Consider the following 17165-nt stretch of genomic DNA (forward strand, 5'->3'; position numbering starts at 1 on the left):
ACTGTGAAAGGTCTGGTTGTGAGTAAATTAGCAGCAAATTAAAATCTTTTGGTGAAGCACCTCTTTAAACTGAAGTCTCCACACAACAGGAGCCTCTGCGAACATAATACCTCCTGACCTCAGAGGACTCCCCACAGCCCTCAGACCGGTGTACTATGAGGACCGGGAAGAATCGAGCGTCCTGATAGTTTGGTGGGCTGTCATTGAGAGCCAGCTGACTGGTGTAAGACCTACAGCACTGTTCGTCAGGGCAGCATCGCTCTGTTAGGGTACTACTGCGGCTCCTCCATAGTCCCACAGTGCGTCTAGAGCCGTACATGCGGCAGAGAGAGAAGTGTGAGGTGTCCAAAGACAAACGAGAGTGGAAGGTGTGCCGAGAGAAGATGGAGGAACAACTGGAGCTGATTGTTGGCCGCCTTTGCCCTCCTTCTTGTTGGCAACAGTGCTCACAGTTCTGCACCAGCGTCCCGTAACTCTGCGTTGAGCAACTGTCCAACAGCAAGCGGTTGGAGGAGATACTGTCTCTGTGGTTTGACCCAGAAGCCCCCAGGTTCATCAGCATGGCCTCTGAGTAGCTTGGAATAAGCTGGCGGTTTGAGCGGATGTGCCATTCCAGCTCAGTACTGTCCACCGTTTCTGCTCTTGGAAGGCCATATCGATTGTTCCTCGCAGTGTCATCGCCCTCTGGAGATGGGCTGTTGTTTGTATACTCCAATCCGAAGAGTTTCTCAACTTGGTAGTGCACAAATGCCGTCCGGTACTCAATCAGTACTCGCAGTGGCCAGGAGAGCATGAGGAGAGCCGCCATCCAGAAGGTGACCCGTGAGGTGTACCACGGCAGCTGGTCAGGATCCACATAAGCTATGAGGTGCTCTTTAAAGTCGACATTCTTCAAAAGCATCCCTTCACGGGCTTCCATGTAGTCATCAAGGCCCTCAATTTCTGAGAAGAACCTGGCACGCTGATTGAGGTATGCATTTTCAGGTCCTGCTCCCGCGAAGCTGAAGCACTTGGAGAAATGCAACCGCGTCGCCGCGTGACCTTCCAGTCCACGTAAGTTGCGTGAAACATCTCTCATTCCACACCGGCTATAGTCGAACTCACCTTCTGCCACGTGTGTGTTTACACGCTCATGATAAACCTGCGTGGTTGTGTAGGCATCTCCATTCCGGTAACGCGTTACTTGTCGAGTCCTACGTACGAAATGGTAACTGATGGCTTTCCACCATACGCAAGGTCGGGCTTGACGCATACGCAAAACTCTTTCATACACACTCTCCACATTGGCCTTACATTGTAACTCACTGCGGGCTCGACAGTGCCAGCATTCCATAAGGTATACGGCATAGAGCATGAGCAGGAAGGCCAGCGGGATATAGACATACCCATCAGAGCAAGGGCTGTCGTGGTATATCATGGAGCGACCTCCTCCTCTGAGAGAGTTCATTGAGGCCGTAAGGGACGTGCTGGAGGAATCGAAACTCAGCTTGGTCACCTGTGTGAGCTGACACCAGGCCACCGCTCCCAGGCAGCTGTACATGAGCAATGACAGGAGGAGGCAACGCCAGTGCGTATCGCGGCACATAGAGGCACTCAGGGACTGCTTTATTGGCCATTGCTACAGGAAATAAAAAGAAAGAGAAACAGTAATCAGCATATTGTAAGGCAGAATGTATATACATGAATGCTGTGAATAAAAAAAAACATTCATTCATTTATTTTCGGCTTAGTCCCTTTTTTATCAGGGGTTGCCACAGCAGAATGAACCGCCAACTTATCCAGCATATGTTTTATGCAGCAGATGCCCTTCCAGCCGCAACCCAACACTGGGAAACACTCTTTCACACATACATTACGGCCAGTTCAGCTTACCCAATTCACCTATTGCGCATGTCTGTGGACTGGGGTAAATCGGAGCACCCGGAGGAAACATGCAAACTCCACACAGAAATGCCAACTAACCCCAGCCAGGGCTCGAACCAGCAACCTTTTTGCTGCGAGGTGATCGTGCTACCCACTACGCCATCGTGACGTGAATATATATAATAATTAATAAAATATATAATTAATAAACAAAACAACAGATATTTAGTGCCACTTATACTTTTAATGTGCTGAATTCTGATTGGTTAATGAATGCAATTATTTTTGGAGGACTGCACCACTAAAATAGCTCCATGCAGGTCTTGGCCATATCATAACACTCACTCACAAGTGCAGACTCACTCACTGAGTCAACTCATGTATCCCTAGTGGTGGGACACACACACACACGCACACACACACACACACACTTTCCAATACACATTCACACATTATGGCCAATTTACTCTGTACATTATTAGCACTGATGAAGCAAATAAATACAGTTATAATACCTAAATAAGTTCAGTCATGAAACTCTAGGCGTGCAGACTGACATCATTTGACAGGTTTTGCTTCATTTGTGTGTTTTTGTGGCATAGCCATTAGTGTTATACCATTCGGCAAGGTAGCCCAGGTACACATAATCTAGCTCAGAGTTAATTCAATTCACCTTTATTTGTATAGCGCTTTTACAACGTAGATCGTGTCAAAGCAGCTTCACATAAAAGATCATAGTAAATTGAAACAGTGTTCAGTTTTCAGAGTTTAAGTTCAGTTTAGTTTAGCTCAGTTCAGTGTGGTTTAATAATCGCTACTGAGAGTCCAAACACTGAAGAGCATTCCATCGATGCGCAGCTCTACAGATCCCAAACCATGCAAGCAAGTGGCAACAGCGGCGAGGGGAAAAAAAGTTAAAGGTGCAAGTAATTGTGTTCAGAAACATTTTTGGTTGTGCTGGTTGAAAGTCTCTTCACATTCCAATAGTAATGATTAAAGTAAATAATCTAAATGTGTTTATATGTATTTTTATATTCTAGGTAAGGCATAAGACTAACAAATTTTATGACCTGTGACGCACTCCCTATATTGTTTACCATGCTCCTTTGAATATTCTGTCTGAAACAGCATGTAGTTTTTCGTTCAGAATTGTACTATTATTAAGTACAGTAAAGTTTTCTAACTGGCGAATGACATGATCTAGAGCAGGGATCACCAAACTCGTTCCTGAAGGGCCGGTGTCCTGCAGATTTTAGCTCCAACCCTAATCAAACACACCTGAACGAGCCAATCAAGGTCTTACTAGGTATATTTGAAACACCCTGGCAGGTGTGTTGAGGCAAGTTGGAGCTAAACCCTGCAGGGACACCGGCTCTCCAGGACCGAGATGGGTGACCCCTGATCTAGAGGGTTGTCTACTGTTATCTTTAAGGTACGCACGCTTGTGTTTCAGGAGGCGTGGCTTTGGACTGCAGAGGAGGGACTGTGTTTCAAAGATATTATGCTAACCTGTTAGCATTTTGGCAGATCACTTACTGCACCTTTCAGCCAGCCTGAAAAGTAGCCTAATTTGACCATATATACCACAGCTTCAGGGGGTTTATTGCTTTGATTAAATGGTTAATACAATATGTAGCAATGTTTCACAAAATAAAACTTGGCTCAGTTTTGAATACTCATAGTGCAATAGTTGACCAGAAACATTCACTAGTGTGTGTTTGTAGAGTATTTTATAACAGCTTTGAATGTGGCTCAACTAATCAAAATCCAGAACCAGAACTATCCAATTTAAAAACTGAATTAATAACTGCAATAGTCTGCTTTCAATGGCTCAAGCCAAGGTAACTAGCTAATGATGTTTTGGAAGTAAGATGGTTGTAATGGGATATCTGGTGTACATTATTTTCTAATATTTCTGTTGACCTGTTAGTTACTCCTTACTCTAGAAACTTACGTCCCCACATCAGTTTTGTCATTATTAAATAAAACTACAATTATTAAATACAGTTTCAGTAAAAAAAAAGAAGGCTGGAAGGAAAGAAAATAAATAAATGTAAGATTAATATATAATAAAGAAAATTAAAAGTAACTCTCTTTTTTTTACCTTTCTAATAAAAAACTAATCAAAATACATAAAATACTACAACACACATGGTTTCATTATAGTCTGATTCTAATAAAGTGCAGACAAGGCACTGACAGTGAGTCTTAATGTGACTAGAAGGCTATAGATCTTTGTGGGGAAAAGTGGGCCTTGACAAGACTGAGGATTTGTTGCAATCCTTCAGTTCAGACTTAATTACCTATAGCACATCCTGACACAAAGACTCCAGATTATGTCTATTAAGCCTAAAACAAGCACTCACTTGCTTTAGACAATTGGCCTGTATTAAACTGGTTGCGAGTGATTTGATTACAAGATCCCATCCTTTTTTCCACAATGTGAAAATCGTAGGCTGTTGTGTATCCTGGCAAATATGAATTGAAACAAAACATGCTGGATGTCACTGCCACCATATCTCAAGTCTTTAATCAATGCCAGACAAAATCTATCAAATTGATTATTTAGTTTCTGAAAACCTGCAAGTGCAAGAGAGTGTCTCTGCAATGATTTAGTGTAGCCCTGAACTTGTTACCCCTCTATAGCTTTGCACAGCAGTTGTTCATATGTGGGAAAATGGGTTGTTTCTAATTCTGAAATTGTACATTTAATCATCACTCATTCTACAAGTGAGTTACTGAATACAAATTGTGATCAAAAACGTCAGCTACTTCTGTACATTTCCTGAATTATACATACTTTCAGATAAACTGAATAACCAAACATTTAAGAAGATTGTGTTTTGAGTATTTGTATTTGAGGTTCATGTTCATGGTCTCTGAGTTTAGAATGTATTTTGCTGTTCAGTAAGTGTCTGTACATCTCAGCAGCTAATACCACCACTTCTGATATTTATAAGGGTTGAAAGGCTTTTAAAGTGGAGAGAGCGAGGTGCAACATCAATAATGGAAATCCCACATGAAAGAGAATACTGTGACAGAGCTAACAGTCAGCCATTCAAAAGCATGCTGTCAAAAAAACCCAGCTCTTATCTTCACTTATGCCCACTGGATAAGTAAAATTTTGGGTGTAATATGGTTATGGTCTAAGATGCATAAGCAGATTACAGCTGAAACTTGATAATGACTTAAGGAAGGCCGAATGTGAGGGCACTGATTTTGTTTGCCAGTTTACTGTGGCACGGTATTAAGTAATTATGTTTCATTTAAAGCAACTTGTCATCTAGTGATCCCTACAAACAAACATTCACCAGAATACTTGAATTCTGTGGCAGAGTTTTGTTTTTGTCTTGTTAAATATTTAAATGTTTTTAATATAGAGATAAATAGTTCTATACACACCTGATGCTTCCAACAATATAAACAGTATATTTTGAAATAAAGTACTTAAAGTAAAGGTCAAAATATTTTTCATGATTTTCTTTCTAAGAAGTCTTCTTTTCAGCAAGACTGCATATATATGATGTAATTTGTAATGCTTAAAAGGTAATATGTAATGCTTAAAATGTAATTTGTAATGCTTAAAATGTAATATGTAATGCTTAAAATGTATTTTTAATGCTTAAAATGTCATTTGGAATGCTTAAAATGTAATATTTAATGCTTAAAATGTAGTTTGTAATGCTTAAATAATTGTGGAACCAACATCACTACTTGCTATACACTTTTATACACATATACACTTATTTAACAACACACTTTACATGCCAATTTGCACATAACAGCTGCTCATATAACATTGTATATAGTAATATAGCTGTACATACACTTGTCAATTTGTATATTTGCATTCACTACTTACTTCTATTTTTTTTATATATATTTATTATCTGTTTTTTGTCCTGTCTCTGTAATGCTGTTGCACTGTAGAAGCTCTGTCACGAAAACAAATTCCTCGTATGTGTGAACATACCTGGCAATAAAGCTCTTTCTGATTCTGATTAAAATGTCATTTGTAATGCTTAAGATGTAATATGAAATGCTTAAAATGTAATATGAAATGCTTAAAATGTAATATGAAATGCTTAAAATGTAATATATAATGCTTAAAATGTAATTTGTAATGCTTAAAATTTTATTTGTAATACTTAAAATGTAATTTGTAATGCTTAATGTCATTTGTAATGCTTAAAATGTAATATGAAATGCTTAAAATGTAATATGAAATGCCTAAAATGCAATATGTAATGCTTAAAATGTAATTTGTAATGCTTAATTTTATTTGTAATACTTAAAATGTAATTTGTAATGCTTAAAATGTAATATGTCATGCTTAAAATGTATTTTTAATGCTTAAAATTTAATTTGTTATGCTTAAAGTAATTTGTAATGCTTAAAATGTATTTTTTTAATGCTTAATGTCATTTGTAATGCTAAAAATGTCATTTTTATTGCTTAAAATGTAATTTGTAATGCTTAAAATCTAAATGTAATGCTTAAAATATAATTTGTAATGTTTTAAAACATAAATTGTAAATAGCTTTTACAGATTTTTGCAAAAATGAGCAATGTATTTATAATTATCCATGTTGAAAACCTTTCAGTTCTGCATCATATTTGAAGGTTTAAAATAACAGCATGTATCTAAAATAAAATATTGATATGTTAACCAGAGGGGTTACTGTCACTTCTGATCATTTTAATATTTCCTTAATTAAACAGGTAAACTGATTTAGATAAAGAATAAAAAATAACATCCTGAATATATAATTTCCAATCACAGTTCTGAGTTCCTGCAAGCAGGATTTGTGTCAAAGCAGAGGGACAGAACTGGCAGGCCATGCCAGAAGGCTCCACAAGGCAATACGCACCAATAGCATTAATATCAGAGATGCAGGCTTAAATCAGCATCAGTGTCTTGTCGTTTAGTGTGTTTTTTTCCAGGTATCATCTAAAATTGAGTTCTGATGACTCTCAGTGAGGGAGATTCTCCAGCTAACAGACACTTAATGGCATATTCACAGCAGTGCACTCCTGATATGTTGATCAATGCACAAATCATATAAACTGCGGATACAGAGAATATGACAACTCATTTATAGACCTACTACTCCTGATGTATAAATGCACTTCCTGCTTTAAATCTGCTTGACCTCAGGAAGTCATTGTGGAATCAAATAGTGTTGCTTTTAATGCAAAAATTAATATATATCACCATACAGCTAAAATCATATATATTGCATCCTTTGATACTTCATATCTGCAATCAGATATTCTGTAAGATGTCTGATGCTGCAAAAACTTGTGCACTTGTAAACTTTATGCATTATTTGCAAGCAGAGGAATGTAAAGCCTTTAAATGCAAGTGATTTTTATCCAACCTATGTTTTCTCAAACTCAGACACACTTTTACGACCAGTCCTTAAGCTAGCAGTGGTCCACAGGAAGATATAGTAATGCAGAAATGCCCTCTTTACCGTGACTAAGGTACATCTAGTCCTGATGGCAGTCACCATCATTTCATACCTCTTCCAGCACATCGAGACTGGCCGGTGTCTCCGCGCCACCATCCGGGCTGCTCGGCGCCGTGTCCTCCGCAGTAGTATCAGTTTCCAGATCTAGAGACAACATCCTGCGGCAGGTGGAACATTGCAGTTAGATGTGTTATCTGCAGTGTGCGCCGCTTTTCTTAATGAAACCCCGCTTCAGGACGCTGTTCAGCTCGGTTGTGCTGTGCTTGGGATGTATGCCAGGAGCGCCGGGGATCCCGCTCTGGGTGTTCCCATTCAGGCAGACCGGGGGGCGGAGACCGCGGGGAGACTGCGGAGGAAAAAACTGCTCTCCAAAGTCTGATGGAGACCCAAGCTGATGCCTTGGTGTGTTTGTGTAATTATCTTACTGAACGTTAGATGCGATCGATTAAATAAAATAAAATAATTAAAAGACTTAATAGAAAAAAATATATTTGTCACAGATTTGTGTGAAGATATGATCAACATGTAAAACTATTTTCCAAATGATGTTTTAACAGAGCAAGAAATTTTTCACTGTATGTTCTATATCTATCTATCTATCTATCTGTCTATCTGTCTGTCTGTCTGTCTGTCTGTCTGTCTGTCTGTCTGTCTGTCTGTCTGTCTGTCTGTCTGTCTATCTATCTATCTATCTATCTATCTATCTATCTATCTATCTATCTATCTATCTCTCTCTCTCTCTCTCTATATATATATATATGTATATGTATATGTATGTAGGTAGGTATATATATATATATATATATATATATATATATATATATATATATATATATATATATGTACGTATATGTATGTATAAATATATGTATGTATATATGTATTCGGCTAGAAGAAAAGCAGTTTTGATTTTAAAAAGCAAAACAATTTAAGGTCAATATTATTAGCCCCCTTAAAGATTTTTTTTTAACTGGCTGGAACAAACCATTGTTATACAATAGCTATTACATTTACCTTTACATTTTAAGCTGAATACTAGTATCTTGAAAAATGTCTAGTAAAATATTATGTAGTCATCATGGCAAAGATGAAAAACAAATCAGTCATTAGAAATTAGTTTTTTATATGGAAGATAATAATAATAATAATAATAATAATAATATACACAAGTGGATTTTAAGTCAGTATTTTGTTATTGGGCTTCTGAGAAAATGTTTCAAATATAATTTCTGTTAATTATTTATGTATCTCCTGGGTCTTATGTTTGTGCGATAAATTTATTAATTTATATATTTTAACATAATATAATATTATATATTTTTAACATAATATTATATTATATTATGTTAAAATATATAATATACTATGTTAAAATATATAATTTCATTATATAATTATATTATATTATATATTCACCAATGACAGCAGAGGAAGGAAAATAATAAATTGGTCCAGTCATGTAAATTATATAATAATTAATTAGAAGAATACATAACGGAATAAAACAAAATAATTTTCTTTTACGTTCTATATGTATAATGTTTTACAAGAATTCAATATTTTATTAAACTCTTCAAGCTAAAGGGCTTTTATTTTGTAAGGGTTACTCATAACCCGGAAACGGTGTCACGTTTGTAAACTCTACATGTGTTTAGTATACAAATTCAGCTCATGGAGGACCGTGACATAAAGCTCGTAGGTTTCCATTAAAGGAATACTTCTATAATTTGTGTATAGAAATAATGATTGTGCTGATTACGATCTGACTAACGTTACTAGTAATGATAGAAGCTCGCTTCATATGTGCTGATCATCCAGACTGTCAATCAGTCCAAGATGCACTGTCAAAACTGAAGGCTGGATATTAAATCGTTATTATTGCTGACACTCTCCTCCGACACATCACACTGTCCTGTGTTATTTTAGGAGTGCGGGATGCTGCGGCGCCCCAAGCCCGGGGAAGGTGAGGCGGATCTGCTCCGGGAGCAGCGGGAGCTTCTGAGTGCGGGCGGTCAAACCACGGTCAGTGTGGTGAAGAGACCCGATAAACGCAGAGGAGACGCTGCTCCAGTACCTGTGTCCCAGCAGGGAAACCTCAGAGATGTTGTGACCATTGAAGGTCTGTAACTCTCGAAGTTGTTGAGTCACCACATAACACCATTTAGATTAGATTCAACCTTATTGTCATTACACATGTACAGGTTCAAGGCAACGAAATGCAGTTTAGGTCTAACCAGGAGTGCAACAGCAGCAAGTTCAGGATATAGATATAAGTTATAAAGTGCAGTTACAGAAAAACTATGGGTAATATTTACAGATGGGTGTACTGTCAACGTTATATACAGGTTGTGTTAGCTATGAACAGAGATTAACTATAGATGAATATATGTACAGTTTGCTATTAATAATCAAAAGTGTGCATATATATATATATATATATATATATATATATATATATATATATATATATATATATATATATATATATATAATTACAAATGTACAGTGGGTATGTACAACTCAAGATGAATTCGTGCAATGTAATGCATTGAATATGTGCAAATACTAAATAGTGCAGTAATTATGGGGAGTATAAGTTATGAGGAGAGTGTGGGGATGTATGAGGTGGCCAAAAGTGTCAGATTGAGATAAAGTTGGTTTTACCTTTACACATTCAGACTTTCTCCTTAATACTATAGTTTCAGAAAAGTATTCCTTGCAAATTCCTAATAGTGAAATCATATTAGCAGCCAGTGACTATCAAAGCACAACATTGTTTACAGTCAATTAAATAGTGCTTATGTTGTTTTGAAGTCATATTTATATGTGATTTCAGTTCGAATATTCAAAGTACCATGGTAAACAATACAGGGAGTTGTCACTGAACGAATGTACGAATATAAAACCAACTCTACCTCAGTAAGAGTCAGTGGGGGCAGAGTTCAAAAGAGAGACAGCTCTGTGGAAAAAGCTGCTTCTCAGTCTGTTGGTTTTTGTCCATATTTTGTTCGTTTTGTTTTTGTCCTTCTGCTAGTTATTTTCATAGGAGTTAAAACTGTAAGACATGCAGTATTAGACAGTCACGACTACCAAATGAGACAAAAGTAAATACAGGAACTTGTTCCACCAGGTACACAAAGTAAAACGTGAAGTTTCCCATATTATTATGTGATTGTTGAACCTCCTTTTGCCTTCAGAAGTACCTTAAAGGCTTAGGCCCAATCCCAATTCTATTTTTGTACCCCTACCCCTACCCCTTCCCCTTGGCCCTTACAACCGAGGGTTAAGGGGAAGGGCTTCAAAATTTACCCCTAAGAATTGGGACAGCACTACAGCACCTGCACACGTCATCATATGTCATCGCGATCTCTTGCTTCGTGTGAGATCAGACGATGGCGACTGCTGTAGTTATTCATGCTGAAGGATATCAAACGAATGTCAACAGAGAAGGACCGCCACTCCAGATGCAGAAGCAAATGATCAGACTTTGAACGAGGATTACAAAACATTTTTTTGCACTGGATTAACTTTCATGGATTAATTGGTCACGTAAAGAATAACAATGTGTGCTATCGAAATAAACCTTGTAAATTTTTATTTCACACAAACTTTAAATCACGTTTATTCATTCATTCATTTTCTTTTCGGCTTAGTCCCTTCTATTAATCCGGGGTTGCCACAGCGGAATGAACCGCCAACTTATCCAGCACATTTTTACGGAGCGGATGCCCTTCCAGCCGCAACCCATCTCTGGGAAACATCCACACACACTCCAAATCACGTTTATTTGAACTGAAATTATTACACTTTCAGATCTTCCAGATGAGATTCCCAGCTTGACCCCTGCACCTCCGAAGAAGTCACGGTTTAAACAGGAGCGGGTTCGTTTTGAAGATGAGGATCCCGAAGAGCGTTTGGACAGACATGACACTCACATCAGTGCTGTCCTCTCCAGGATCGTTGTGAGTCTTATTTATTACACTGTTGTTATTGTTGACTGAACAACAACATAACGGCATGGTTATTATTCATTTTTTTTTAAAGGAAAGGGACACAAGTGCCGTACCAGTGTCGCTCCCTTGTATCACAGGCAGTGCTTTCCCTAAAGTCTTACATCGATCTGTAATAGAAAATGAGGTGAGGAAATATTATATATGCAACATCCTCCTTCCCAGCTTGTTCTTAAAACTGATGTTTTTGTGTTTGTCACTGCACCTACAGAGCCAGGAAAGAGTTCCCAAACCAAGAAAAAGTATTTTTGCACGTCAGATTGCTGCACAGAGGGCGGAGGAAGATGTAAAGTCTTCATCTAAACATGTGGGTATGCAGACAGACCAAGCAGAATCAAAATGTGTGGGTGAGTGTTAACACATTCCAGAAAGAGATTCAGTTCAAAATTATAATACATAAATAATATATATATATATTTTTTGTGGTTCTTTTACAGACACTGTTGATGGCCCCATACTGCTTTCAGGTCAAGGGCTTGGGATGGCAAATAGCGCTGTGGAGATGATGAAGATTCATGAGGAAAATCTGATAAAGTTGCAAGCGATGTCCCAGAGCGAGATACTGGAGGAACAGAAGAAGGTGCTGGCACAGCTCGGTGAGCTTAATACCTTCCACTGACACTTTTGGTAACAAACATGAAACTTCTTAAAATTGATATCTACATCACATTAAGATTAAAAATCTTTGTTTTTGTGCAAATTGTAATGATATATTTGGCACAATCAATGTGCGTATATTATTTGGTCTGAAACAAGTTTGATTAATAGTTAGATTTCTTTTACTTGCAGATCCTTTAAGGATCACCAAGTTTATAAACTGTTGTATTTAAACTAGCATTAAAAGCTTGGGGTTAGTAAGATTTGTTTTTTTTTAAATGGGAAATTAAAACAATTATTCATCAAGGCTGTGTTAAATTGTCCTTACAACATATTTGCAGAGTTGGAATTTTATTTTTAAATAAATGCTGTTTGTTTTGAACTTTCTGTTCATCAAGAAATTCTAAATGGTAAATCTGTTTTCACAGTAATAGAAAAGAAAAATTTCAGGCAATACAGATACAACAACAAGTGAACAGAACAGGGGGGAGAATTTTTTTTTAATAATAATAATAGTAGTCAAATTAAGCTAAAAAAGGATTAATAAAACTAGAGATATTGCATATTCATACCCCACAAACCTTCACAAGATCTGACCTCATTAAATCAACCTTCTGATGAGTATGAAGGTTATGTTTAAACTAGTGGTGGACTGTTATTGGCGTTAACGCGCTGCTTTAACGCGAGACACTTATTGCGCGATAAAAAAATATCGCCGTTAATCTATTCTCAATGTTGGGTTGGGAGCTGGGTCTATTCTACACAAGCTATCATGACTTTCACCTTGATAGTTTAGCACAGATGTATATCTGCCCGGTGAGCCATCTGACAAAAAAGTGTCCTTCTGAATCAGATCAGCAGGATGCCTGACTTTAACTGGAGTTCGGCAGTTTCACTCTAACTCATGAACATTTCATTCATGCCCCGTGACAAACTGGGGTATTAGACGCAAATAAGGAGTAAGGACTGGTGAGAGTGTTATGGAATTTAATAACGCACGCCAAATGGAAAGGAAAAAAAAACTTCCGCATTTCGCAATGTGTGTGTGTGTGTGTGTGTGTGTGCGGCCCTTTACTGACAGCCGCGTGTGTGGATCTTGTCGGAAAATATGGCGAAAAGTCCTATATGATGGTAATAGTTTGATTGCAGTGTTTACTTCAATAATGCCACTAATATATGCATACTCCACGTCTTAATTCCATTTCTGTTTAGTTCAGTTATGACTTTAGTCAGATTAAGGTAATCAAAAATCGCTGTTTCGAGCTTACATAGGCCTACAGTTCATGTTTCATGTTAAATTCATGTTTAACTGAATAAACAGTTAGGAGGCACAAGTACATCTTATTGAACATAATTAATTTTCATCACCAATTATCATAGTAGAACAGTTTCTCAAGCAGTTTGTGATGCATTTTAGAAACAGGAGTTGAGCCCCTGGTCTAATGCGCCACCTGGCCGTGTAAAACACAAGTTAAGTAGTATTACCCTGTGCCATAAAGACTTTGTAGGAGTTTTGTCTGTGATCCAGTTCAGGAGAATAGATTTTCCTGCACAAAATGTGTTTTTTTTTTGTTTGTTCATATTAATCTTGTCTTATATCCCAAGCAACATATGGTTTGGGTCACAACCAATATTAATAGATAAAATACCATTAATTTCTTGTTCAATCATGGCCCAGAACTTTTGAATTTCCCTGCATAGCCAGAAACAATGAACAAGGTCTCCTTCCTCTGTTTTACATTTCAGACACATTGCTGACAACTCCTCTTTAAACTTGTGCCTCCGTGAAGGAGAGATGTGAGCTCGATAAATGAATATTTCTAAACCATATTAGATCACTTAAGAAGGATCATGTCAAACTGAAGACAGAAGTACTGACTGATGAAAGTGTTTCGCTCTGTCAAGAATAAATCATAGTTTCAAGTAAATTAAAAGATATTTTATTTTTTATTTTTACCGTTTTATGAATTTCTGATCAAAGAAATGTAGCCCTAGTAAACATAAGAGACAAAAGATAATCTAACACATCCCAAACCTTTGTGTTTGTGTATATGTGTATTATAAATGTCATATGAAATAAAGATTTAAAACACCTGTTGTTTGACTTCCCTTTGTTGATTTTTACTGTTGATTTCATTCATTGATTAATTTTATTTTAGTTTCAAACCCCTTATTTATACAGTGTTTCTGATATATGCCTACTGTAACTGTGTCATTTTATTTACTTTAAACTCACACAGTTGTATTTTGTCAGACCCTAGATTAGTGGACTTTGTGAGATCTCTGAAAGCACAGCGAACCCCAGGATCTGAGACTTCATTCAGTCCTGTGCAAAGAAAGACTTCTCGAAGGAACCTCCAGCTAATAGCGCTTCTCCAGAGATAATAGACACAAAAAAAGCTCAGGAGTCTACCATGGAGGAGGATGAGGATGGTCAACTTGTAGTTCTACCTCCAATTTCAGGTAAGTGATTTCAGTGCTTGCTTGGTAGCAGCAGATTACATAATATCTCTGCACTTCCTTTTTAATAATTATTTACCTTTAAAAAAAAAAATCTGAATATGCATTGTGTTTTGGAATACAGTTTGTATTCAAATGAATGAATTTAAGCAAGTAAAAGTGTCTATACATTTGATTTGGTGCAGAATGAGATTATATATGTTAATTACTGTATAGTTGAAGTTTTGCTTTAAATATTTTTTTGTTTGACTTGATGCTTGTAGGTTAAAGACATTTCAAATTGGAGCTTGCATCAAACTGAATTTACAAAAGTTTTTATATGAAGGGTATTCAGTTCAAGGAACGAGTCTACTTTAATGTTTCAAATAACATCATATGTTTTAGTTTGTAAAAATTTAAATCAAAATATGAGAGAAATAGTTTTTAATGATCATTAATAAAATATACATCATACTTGTTCTGATCTTTGCTTATTAAAATGCATATAAAAGAAAGAAAGGCGATGATATTAGATGCTACAATATTTTAAATAAATAAAAACTTATTGCAGACATAAGGTTGAAACCTGGTAGTTTGAAGAATATTTGCTTATACTTTGCATCTCTAAAGTATTCATAACGCTTCACTTTTTAACGAAAAAACCTGAAAAATCACAGGTACAGAAGTATTCACAGCCTTTGCTCAATACTTTGTTGATGCACCTTTGGCAGCAATTACAGCCTCAAGTCTGTAAGTTGCCTCAAGTTGGCACACCTGTCTTTGGTAATTGTTGCCCATTTCTCTTTGCAGTACCTCTTAACCTCTTTCAGGTTGGATGGGAAGCAACGTTGTAAAGCCATTTTTAGATCTCTCCAGAGATGTTCAATAGGATTTAGGTCTGGGCTCTGGCTGGGCCACTCAAGGACATTCACCGAGTTGTTGTGTAGCCACTCCATTGATATTTTGGCGGTGTGCTTTGGGTCAATTTTAAAGAGTTCAATTTTCATCAGACCAGAAAATTTGGTTTCTTATCGTCTGAGAGTCCTTCAGATGCCTTCAAATTCCAGGCAGGGAGTGGCTTCCATCTGGCCACTTTACCATACAGGCTTGATGTTGGATTGCTGCACAGATGGTTGTCCTTCTGTAAGGTTCTCCTCTCTCCACAGAAGAACGCTGGAGCTCAGACAGAGTGACTATGGTGTTATTGATCACCTCCCTGACTAAGGCACTTCTCCCCTGATCACTCAGCTTAGATGGCCGGCCAGCTCTAGGAAGAGTCCTGGTTGTTCCAAACATCTTCCACTTACGGATGATGCAGGCCACTGTGCTAACTTTTAGATTAAAACTTTCAGAGCAGCAGAAATTTTCTGTAACCTTTCCCAGCCTTGTGCCTCAAGACAATCCTGTCTTGGAGGTCTACAGATAATTCCTTTGTCTTCATGCTTGGTTTGTGCTTTGACATGCACTGTCAACCCTGGGACCTTATATAGACAGGTGTATGCCTTTTCAAATCATGTCCAGTCAACTGAATTTACCACAGGAGAACTCCAATTAAGCTTAACGTCACAAGAATGATCAGTGGAAACAGAATGTACCTGAGCTCAATTTAGAGCTTCACGGCAAAGACTGAATCCTTATGTACATGTGATTTTTCAGGTTTTTAATTTTTAATAAATTTGCAACAATTTCATTAATTTAATCAATTTTAAAATAAGGTTGTAACATAAAAAAATGTTATACCTGAAAATTTTTGGTAAAAAATTTGTTATGTAAAATGCTGTTACACGGATATTTTAGTGAATGTCTTCTCTATATAATGACAAAAGTGTTGCAAAGTCATTAAAAAAATAAATAATCAATTGACACAACACAATGTACAAGAAAATATACTAATGTTGTAATTTAAAAATCAAAAGGAGTGTATATTGTATACCCAATGCAAGAATAAAATGACATTTTTTTTCTGAACAGTCTTTCTTATGCAACCTAAAGTCAGGTGCAACTTTTCAGACAATATGGAACATAATAAACATATAGAGGCATTGTTTATTTGACACAAGATACTAAACCATTGTTGTACTTTCTTGAGGAAAACTGACTGTTTTTTGTAGCCATCTGCATGGGTACAGCATTAAAAAAATCTAACTAATGCACCGGATGTGGCCAATTTTGTCAGCACAAGTGCAGCTGGATGGTTTCCAGTTCTTTACTCTCCCTGGTCTAAGATCTGGACACACATTTTCAGGACTGTACACTTTGCAGATCTGTCCAGCTAAGCCGTGAGCCCAGCATGCTAGCACAGATGCATCAATTTCAATTAGACTGATTAGAGCAGAGTTAGCTAGAGCAAGCACCAATTTGTTTTAAGGTAATAGAGATAAGAGGAACTCATTGACATTTATGGATGAAGCACATCAGGGGTTACTGCACAGAGAACAGTTCTTGTGTGTTTGCACTGCCGTCAGCATGTGGTACTGCATATGTCGATATACATGGGAGAAAGGAATAAGGGATTTAATTAACTGAAAGTCTAGCTTTAGTTTTGATTTGGTTGTGGAATTATTAATAATTACTAATATTGCTGGTTCATGTGTTTATTTATTTATTTATTTATTTTTTACAGAAGAGGAGCTGCCCATCAGGCCACAGAAGAAGTGGGTACACATGGACAAAGTGGAGCCAGAAAAACTGGAATGGACGAGAGACCTTCCTGCACCCAGGAGAAGCAGCACCAAAAAGGTACAAACCAGGAAGCTCAGTGATGTGATTGAAATGTGCTCGC

The 17165-nt window shown here is 37.1% G+C and overlaps 2 protein-coding genes across 2 annotated transcripts in view; one reads left to right on the forward strand and one right to left on the reverse strand.

The window, feature by feature from the left end:
* On the reverse strand, window positions 1–7621 carry si:dkey-13p1.4 (transmembrane protein 151B). The gene is made up of 2 exons (XM_056477386.1): window positions 7390–7621; window positions 1–1618 (listed from the first exon to the last, which is right to left on the reverse strand). The coding sequence occupies exons 1-2, from the start codon at window positions 7492–7494 to the stop codon at window positions 65–67; spliced, it is 1659 nt and encodes a 552-aa protein (XP_056333361.1). The 5' UTR covers window positions 7495–7621; the 3' UTR covers window positions 1–64.
* A 1642-nt stretch (window positions 7622–9263) lies between these two features.
* Window positions 9264–17165, forward strand: part of rpap1 (RNA polymerase II associated protein 1) — a 39170-nt gene continuing 31268 nt past the window's right edge. Inside the window, 8 exon segments of the mRNA XM_056477009.1 lie at window positions 9264–9456; window positions 11151–11299; window positions 11382–11474; window positions 11559–11694; window positions 11785–11943; window positions 14199–14276; window positions 14279–14407; window positions 17007–17122. Of these exon segments, the coding sequence (XP_056332984.1) occupies window positions 9273–9456; window positions 11151–11299; window positions 11382–11474; window positions 11559–11694; window positions 11785–11943; window positions 14199–14276; window positions 14279–14407; window positions 17007–17122 (1044 nt within the window). The 5' untranslated portion in view covers window positions 9264–9272.

The sequence above is a fragment of the Danio aesculapii genome, chromosome 17 (assembly GCF_903798145.1).
Source record: "Danio aesculapii chromosome 17, fDanAes4.1, whole genome shotgun sequence".
Taxonomy (NCBI): domain Eukaryota; kingdom Metazoa; phylum Chordata; class Actinopteri; order Cypriniformes; family Danionidae; genus Danio; species Danio aesculapii.